Source organism: Passer domesticus, chromosome 3, assembly GCF_036417665.1.
Source record: "Passer domesticus isolate bPasDom1 chromosome 3, bPasDom1.hap1, whole genome shotgun sequence".
Lineage (NCBI taxonomy): Eukaryota > Metazoa > Chordata > Aves > Passeriformes > Passeridae > Passer > Passer domesticus.
This window is the reverse complement of record NC_087476.1, coordinates 113,652,248-113,661,141: the sequence shown is the minus strand read 5'-3', so window position 1 is coordinate 113,661,141 and position 8,894 is coordinate 113,652,248. Positions and strand designations below refer to the sequence as shown.

The window sequence follows — 8,894 nt, the reverse complement described above, 5'->3', positions numbered from 1 at the left end:
GCGGCGCGCCTCTCTGACGTCATCCGGCCGCGCCGCAGCCCCCCGCTATGGCGGAGGTGAAGGTGAAGCCGGAGGTGCCCGATCCCATGGACATCGAGAGCAGGTGCTGCGGGCGCCGCAGGCGGCCGTGGAGTGGCGGTGTGGAGGCCACGAAGGACGGGTTTTGGGGCGGGGGCAGCGGGCGTGGCGGGGCGTTGCCGTTCAAGGGCTGAGGGGGGTGGTTCGACGGCCGAGTGTTAATGAGGAGATGGGTGCTGAAGGAGAGGGTTGTGGGGACACTGAGGGTTTCGTGCTGGGAGTGGCTTAGCGGGTAGTGAGGGTTGGGTCAGGTCACTTTCGGCTGTCCCGGAGTTTTTGTGGTCTTGGGAAGGGAAATGGGGCACAGGGAGTTGGTGCCGAGCTCCCTGAAGAAGCAATTGATGGATACTTTTCCCCTGGGTTGCTCTTGTCACTCTCGTCCATCCCGACTCCAGTGCTGTTTGGATTTGGGTTTGGATGCAGCAGAACAGGACTTTTAAGGTTGCTTGTCTCCTCCCGCAGGATCCTAGAGCTGTGCCACCAGTTCCCCCATGGCATCACGGACCAGGTGATCCAGAATGACATGCCTCACATGGAAGCCCAGCAGAGAGCTGTGGCCATCAACAGGCTGCTCTCCATGGTAGGGACAGCCCGCCTTCCTCTTCTTCCTCAGCACGTACATGACCACAAGGCCCATTAGGGATGGGAGTTAATTAGCTGTAGAGAAAAGGAGGATGTGAGCCCATGCTTTTCCTTCTCTGAACCCCCCACAAAACCCCAAGCTTGTGGGTTGCTCTGAAGGCACACAGGAACCTGCCAGATCTGTGAGAACCAAGGCTGTAGGAAAGGATCAGCTGGCAGTGAGAGAGTGAATGTTGATTAATGCTGTTTTACACACTTACACCCTTAGGCTTGTCCAACTGCTTTCCTCTTCAGAAGAGGAAAGAAGGACTTTGCCTGGCCACAAGCATGCACAATCTCCTGGTGTGTGTGAGACATGGCAGTAATTTGCTTCTAAGGGTCGCTGCCCATCAAAGTTGGCAGCTTTCCAGTGGTGACCACTTAGTAAAAAGCAGAACTTTGCTGCTGGAACTTGGAATTGTTCCAGAGCTCCGCCGTGATTTCTGGGTTGCCGTGCAAACGAGTGCTTTGGTGGGAGCTGAGAGCAAAGTGTGCAAGAACTGGATGTCCCCTGTAGCCTGTGAAAGTCAGGGGAAATAATAGGAATTGTGTAGATGTTGTGGGAAGGGTCAGGAACTGTTTGTTATTTCTGATAGCTGATGATAAGTGGAAATTTGTCAGGGGAAAAAAATATCCTCAAGGCTGTTATTGTTTCCAGTGGTTAGAAATGTTAGTTTTCATTTTTCTTTATTTAGTTCACATTAAACAAGGTTTTTATTTTAGAATTTCAGAGTGTTCTTCTAAAACACCTTCTGAAACAAGCTGTTTGAAGGAAAGTAAATGCATTGTGCCCATCTCTCCTAGGGGCAGCTGGACCTTCTGAGGAGCAGTGCAGGTCTCCTGTACAGAATCAAAGATTCCCAAAATGCCAGGTAAGCCTGTGTCTGCTGGGTAAGTATGCTGGGAACACAATTCTTGTTTAATCAAACTTCAGTTCTTGTTTAAAACAAATTAAACTTCTTTCAAAGTTTGGACCTTTAAAAAATCCTGATGTCTGTCTTGGTTTACAGTAAAATGAAAGGTTCTGACAATCAGGAGAAGCTGGTTTACCAAATCATAGAGGATGCAGGCAACAAAGGTACTTTAAATTATGATTGTGAATGGTACTAACTCTGCTTATGGGAGCATTCCTGTCCAAAGTCACAAATGCTTGCCCAGAAAATACAAATATAAAATCTAATGCCTCATACCTGCTTGTTTTTTCCCCAATCCTTTCTGTCCATTCCTTCCCTTTTGCTGGGAGTGGCAGGCAGGCAACCCAAGCAGTGTTCTGATGTGACTTTTGGTTGGTATGTATGGAAACAAATGGTGTCTTCTATTTATTTCTGTTCATTTCTCTGTTTTTTAACAGGTATTTGGAGCAGGGACATTAGGTACAAAAGCAATCTGCCTTTAACAGAGATCAACAAGATCCTGAAAAACTTGGAAAGCAAGAAATTAATTAAAGCAGTTAAATCTGTGGCAGTGAGTATTTTGTGACCTTTTTTAAATAATTTCAAACATCTGCTGCATGCTTTGTATGCCTTTAACAGGGGCCTGTGGGCAGAGAAACCTCATTTTGCCTCCAGCTTTCTCTGACTGTGCACCAGTGTTTGACTCTCTGCCTTTAGTGTGCAGGTTTGAGGTGCAGCAGATGCTGGGTCCCCAGGTCAGCTTCTCTGCTGTCTGCTTCCAGTTGTCTGGTTCTCACTGGGTCTGGTAGAGCAGGTGGGGTAGAGAAGTTGGACACAGCAAAGCAGTAGCTCGTTTGTGTTCATGTGAAAGATCTGGTCTTCCAACACCATGCTATAAAATGATCAGGAATCAAAATGGGTTGCTGTGCCTTAGGTGTAGGAGTAATAAACCTCTCTTGCAGATGATCTGCTCACATGTTCCTTCCTGCTGAAGGCTTTCAGCTGTTGAGAGCTGTACGTTTCCCTCCCCAGGCATCCAAGAAGAAGGTCTACATGCTGTACAACCTGCAGCCCGACCGCTCTGTCACTGGAGGGGCCTGGTACAGTGACCAGGACTTCGAGTCCGAGTTTGTGGAGGTGTTAAATCAGCAGTGTTTTAAGTTCCTGCAGAGCAAGGTGAGTGCCAAAGTCACCTGCCATTTGTTGTGTAAACAGGTGCCAGGCTTAGGTTTAAATTCCATAAGTGTTGGCCATTGTTGCAGCTAGATTGGCAAATCCATACTGGACTGTTATTTCTGTCACAGTAGGTGTGATGGTGTTGTATTTAATCATGGATATTTTTACACCCTGGACAAGGAGGGAAGCCTTTTGTCCCCAAGGTCCAATGACTAACTGTCCTAGGTGACCCAAAATTGTGTATTCCTTATCTTCTGTGTCCCAGCCTGCCCAAGAGTATTACCATCCCTAAGAGCCAGCAACCCAGGAAAGAGGAACTTGTGTGTTTTATCCTGGAAGGGGAGGGTGCAGGATCCCCTTACAAACAGAAATGGACATGAGGGGAACACCCTTGTTCTCCCTGGGTGCCTGAGGGGATTGCCTGGGGCGGGTCTTCAAGTCATACCCAATGTGAAAAACGCCAGTCACTTGTTTTTAAAATTTTAAGAGTTTAATAGTAATAAAATGGTTATGAAAAGAGTAATATAATTAGAGAAATAAAAATTTGGACAATTAGGATTTAGGACAATATGAGCTAATAAAGACAAGGAGTTATGGACAGTCCGAGTACCTCTTTCTGGGCAAAATAAGCCTGAAAAAGGACCCGTGTTAACAGAGGATTAACCCTTAAAAGCAATAGCCTGTTGCATATTCATACAATTCATACATGATGTATAAATTCCATTCAAACAAAGGATTCTGTCTGGTCAGTGTCAACTTCTTCCTCTGAGTCCTGACAGCTCTTCAGGGCTGAATGAGGCGGGAAGAAATTAGTTTATTCTGATAAAGGAGCAATAAATTCTCTGAAAGATTTAGGTGTCCTGTGGCTGCTATCTCAGTCAAGTCCTCTCTTTAAAAAAAGTATCTTACATAGCATAGTTTCTATTTTAACACTATGTTGTAACCTAAAACTACATTTAACACACTACTTAAGAAAATTAATACAGCGTAACTTTCTAACATAACACATATAATATTTATTTTAATATTTGTGAAAAGCCAATCATAAAATACGCATTTTTCACACCCGAGAAGCTGCATTTTGCAGTCCAGACCTGCTCCAGAGGGAATTTTGCAATACCTTTTCCAGCCAAGGAGCAGTCAGACACTCTCTCTGCGATTTTCCAGCTGCCTGCCGTTTGTTTGTTGAGGAGGGGGTGGACCTGCAACTTGCTGGGAAGATTTTTCCAGCATTTTTGGCAGCATTGGAGCCTTTTGACCTAAAATTGTTTGTCCAGATTTTGTTTTGTCCCTGTGCCCCTCTGATTGTTGTTTGTGGAAGTTCTGGAACCACCGAGGCTGTTGTCTTTTATTTGACTTTTTTTCCCCTTCTGCCTTGTCCCATTTTGTTTATTTATTGGTGGAAGGAGATTGGTTAAAACTAAAGGGGGGATAACTCATTTTGGAGTCTCCACCCCATATAATTGTCTTAAAATAAGACAAAAACCAGGCAGCAAAGACCACAGGACCAAAAAAATCTAGGAAAAGTCACTGTGGTTTCTGCAGAGCACCTCATTTCTGAGAGGGTGTAAGGCAGCAGTCAGTTGGGTAGCTCTGCCTAGAACACAATTGCCTCTAGGCTAAATTGACCCTGGTTCATTAAATATTTCTGCAGATTCTAGCATTTGTCTGTTGCTTTACAATATATTTTTAATTGGCTCTAGGTACAGCAGAAACTTTTTTTTTCCAACAAAATGTCAAATGCTGGTATTCCTTCATATTAATCTGAATTACAGTGTAAATTCTATCTCATTTATTGTTAAATGATATTTGATTGTGCACTGCATTGTCTCGCATACACCAGTTTTAAGAATGTGGCTTTAAATGCAAAACATGTCCCAGAAATGGAAAACAAGTTTTGTTTTTGAGTCTGCCTGAAACTGAACCACGAAGGAGGCTCTTGGCAGTGAGTGCTGACTCTAACTAACCTTTGCTTTTTCTCAGGCAGAGGCAGCTCGAGACAGCAAACAGAACCCCATGATACAGAGGAACAGCTCGTTTGCCTCATCCCACGAGGTGTGGAAATACATCTGTGAACTGGGCATCAGTAAGGTCAGAACAGATTGATCTCACTGCTGTTCACATTGTCAGGGCGTGATTAGCTCTAGGAGCTGGGTACTGCAAACTTGCTGAAGGTCTCATAAGTGTCTTAGTGCCACACAGCTTGTGTACTGGAGGTGAGCTTTGTGGCTTCATTGCTTTTTGGGGAGGTTATTGATACTGCCTGGCATACCAGGATAGCTTGTGCACGTGGGTTTTCAACAATGTCTAAAAGAATTAGCGTTCACATCCTTGTTAACTATCTCAGCTGGTTTAGATTTCATCATTTCTCTTTAAGTTTACAGATGCACTTCAAGGAATTTTAGGGGAGGGAAAAAAAGAAGGGGAAAAATACCCCACCATTACTGGGTATATCAAAAAGTATATCTTTAGTAGTCTTGTCTTTGTCTTCTTTCATAACTGTTTTCCTGTATTGTGCTAGGCTGATGGAGACATCTCAGGTGCATAGGGAAGTTCTTTTTGGTGAGACCAAGGCTAGTGCAAATCAGAAATGCTCAGGAGGTAGGAAGTATTAGTATTTGCTTTTCTTTTTGCATCTGCACAATTCCATCAAGTTCCCAGTGAGACTGGTGTCTTTTTCTGGACTAGGTTAGAACTCTATGGATTTGTTACCCATGGTGTTTGCTCCTTTCCTCCTTGCAGGACTCACTGGCACACATCTTTCCTAACATCTATTTCACAAATTGTTTCTTAGGTAGAGTTGTCAATGGAAGACATTGAGACCATTTTGAATACTCTGATCTATGATGGCAAAGTGGAGATGACCATTATTGCTGCCAAGGAGGGCACAGTGGGCAGCGTGGATGGGCAGATGAGGCTGTACAGAGCCGTCAGTCCTCTCATCCAGCCCACTGGATTGGTCAGGACACCCTGTGGACTCTGCCCTGTGAGTAACTAATTCTGTGTATCATTAGTGGTGCATGCAGCTCTTGAGCACAGGCCTGCAGTGGCCAGATGGCACATGGCAAGTTCTGCCCATGAGTCAGCATCAGGGCTAAGCCAGCTGTGCTTAAGAGCTGCCTTAGCTGTGGTGTAACAGGTTCTGTATTTGGTCTGAACACCTGCTCTGCCAGGTGTTTCCCACTTCCAGCCTGTCTCTTCACTAGACTCTATGTGAAAGGATGCTGTCAAGTGTAGCCTGTTCCAAATTATGTTATTTCTGACCCCAGGTTTGCCTGTGTTTTTACGAAGCTAAATTATTTCTCTCTAGCTTTTAGTCTCTCCTCTCTGGGCTGTGAATTGGTTTGTAGGTAAAACTTGCCAGCATGTCCCTTTGTGGTGGGATCTGTTTTTCTCTTCTCCCTCAGAGCTGCCATAAATCTTCCTAGGTTTTGGCCTCTGTTAGACTTAATGCTTATCTACTGGGAAAGCAGCAGAAAACATGGGAGCATGTTACACACAGCAAGCACCATCCAACTGGAAGTAATTACTCTGCTGACACAGGGCTTTCTTTTGCAGGTTTTTGATGATTGTCATGAAGGTGGTGAGATTTCTCCATCAAACTGTATTTATATGACAGAATGGTTGGAGTTTTAAAGTGAAAGGAAACTGTAAACTGGATTCATCCTTCACAGCCAAAGTGACAAAGCAGAATGCTTTTTTTTAAAAGCGGACTTCTAAATTTGTAAGCAACTTCAGGACATGGAGTGACAAAGCAGGCATGTATCAGTTGTGTGAACTATCCTGGGAGTGGACTGGAAGTAGAGTCAGTGCTGAAGATCAATGCTGAAGTGGAAATGTAGATCCATTCTTCAATCAAAATTGGAGATGGTAACTAAGGTGGTTAATAAAATAGATTTCTAAGCAACAGTTCAAAATAAAATTCAAACACGGTTGAGACATTTTAGTCTTAACATTTATCAGTCTCTCACAGCTGGTCAGAAAAACTTATAACAAGTGGTACTACCAAGAATGAGATCCCAAATTTTGCTTTCAGATTAATGCTACTGATGGATGCTTAAGTTCTAAAGCTCACACTTTTCTCCCACGATAGATTCCATCTAATTGAAGACTATTAATCTCATGTGGGAAAGATTCTGAATATGTCAAACAGACACTGAATATGTCAAACACTTACTGGTTCTTTGTTATCTTTCTTACCTGCTTATTTATCATTAAACCTCTGATTTTTCTTATGTACATCTGTGCTTCATTTCCTGTATTGCTGCCTGCTGTATTTATTCCTTCATCATCAAATTTCTGGTGGTGTTTTCTGCAGCTGTGTCACATACACAGATGTCTCCACTGAAATTTTGAGTAGAGGTGTTCTGGGAAGAAGGGTTGCTCTGGCCTGATGCTACAGAGAAAAATTTTATAGATTCCAGCATCCAGAGTGGCAGAGGGCTGGAATGACACTAGGAGGCAGGGTGTGGTGCACAGGACCTGTGCACAGACATGCTGGCCCCTGTTCCACTTGCTGCCTGTGGCTTCAGCTGCCTCTGGCCAGGCTGGATCTCTCCACAATTACTCAGTATCTTCACAGTGGTCTTCCAGCACTGGGGGGCAATCAGGGGGTCAAGCACAACACAGGGCTTGTTACATCTGGCTGTTTTCAAGTGTGCCTGGCTCAAAATAAGCCCTCTGGACACTGTGTTGGGAGGGTGATGGGAGAGCACCTCTGTGGCTGTTAGCAGCATCCTGGGTAACCTGACAGAGGGTTAACGTAGGTTTTGGAAGAGTTTACCTCATAAGGGTAAGAGACTTCACATCAGTATTTTCAATACTGTCCAGGAGTTTGCACTTTCTAAAAGCAGTCTGGATCACATAGGAAAGTGTTCAAATCTTGCTTGATTTCCATTTCTCTTCTTAGAGGACAGAGGCTAATGAGGGTGCTGTACAAAGAATAAAGAAACCTCCCATGGTTCCTGTCCCATGCAGGGAGGGTATGGATGCAGAGAGAAAGGCTCCTTGTGTGGGAGCAGTTAGGTGTGTACTGGAGCAAACAATGAGCACTGATAAGCTGGCAAGTCCCTGGAAGGGCTCTGATTGTCCCAGCAAGGTGAGCACTGCCAGCAGGCTCTCCTTTTGCTGCACTGTTGTCTCCAGGGAAAAGGGATGCATATCTCTGCAGAGGCAGAAGGGCTCTTAGGAAAGAGACCTGGGGGTGAAATGATTGGAGCTTTGTTCTTCCTCTGCCCCCTTTAACCACTCAGCACAGAGAAGCCAAGGGTAAAATGCTGCTCTGTTCCCTGGAAGGAGCCTTGAATCAGACATCCTTTATTCCACCCAAGGTAATTTCATTGAGATGTGGGGCTGGGGTTGCCTTTGTCTTCCTGTCTTCAAAGGGGACCTGACACAATGGGGTCCTGAGCCTGCTGCTGCAGAGATAACACAATGTTTATGCTCCACTGCAGCTAGAAGATAACTTCCAGGGAAACAACAAGGCTTTATCATGCAGGTATGTCACTTTATGCTCTATAATCACATTCATTGGCAATAAGAAAAAGGAGAGAAAGCTTCTCCTCAGTGAACAGCTTTAGGAAGTAGATATATGGTTTATTAAGCTCTTTAAATTTCGGGTTTGGGTTTATCTGGCTTAGATGACCTTTGTGGTATCTGAAACTTCTTAACATTGAAGCTGTAACAAGACTTCTCAGATTTGGGGAAAAGTGCCTATAAGGGAAAAGTAATTTCAATTCAGTTTCCTACAGATAGGAATCTGTCTGATCTATTTCTATATGAACCAGAGAAATGATCTTTCTGTCACTCTGGTTCTTCATGAACCTGGCTGATCTATCAGTCTGACATTCTTATCTGAAAAGTGAGTAAATGCTAAAAGGTAGATTAATAGTGTCCTGAGTTTTGTCAATCTCCTTGGCGAAGCTGTCCCTATTCCAAACTGGTATGAAATGTAATGTTTTGAGGAAGATCCTACAGTAGCTCCAGTACTCAATATGAAAACACTTAGGTATAGAAAGCTGAATTATCCCTTAAAACATGCATGACAAATAGGAAGCAGGATCTGCTCATTTATTTTCGTAGGCTTCATGCAAGAGGTGAGTTCATCTGCTGCAGGACCATGAGATC

At 44.2% G+C, this 8,894-nt stretch overlaps 1 protein-coding gene across 1 annotated transcript; it reads left to right on the top strand.

Annotated features, from left to right (window-relative positions):
- Positions 1 to 8: 8 nt before the first annotated feature.
- On the top strand, positions 9 to 7,007 carry POLR3F (RNA polymerase III subunit F). Its single transcript, XM_064415226.1, has 9 exons — positions 9 to 103; positions 541 to 658; positions 1,504 to 1,571; positions 1,710 to 1,777; positions 2,051 to 2,163; positions 2,625 to 2,768; positions 4,752 to 4,859; positions 5,563 to 5,754; positions 6,327 to 7,007. Exons 1-9 carry the CDS (start codon positions 48 to 50, stop codon positions 6,402 to 6,404), a joined length of 945 nt encoding a protein of 314 aa, XP_064271296.1. The 5' UTR covers positions 9 to 47; the 3' UTR covers positions 6,405 to 7,007.
- Positions 7,008 to 8,894: the final 1,887 nt, after the last annotated feature.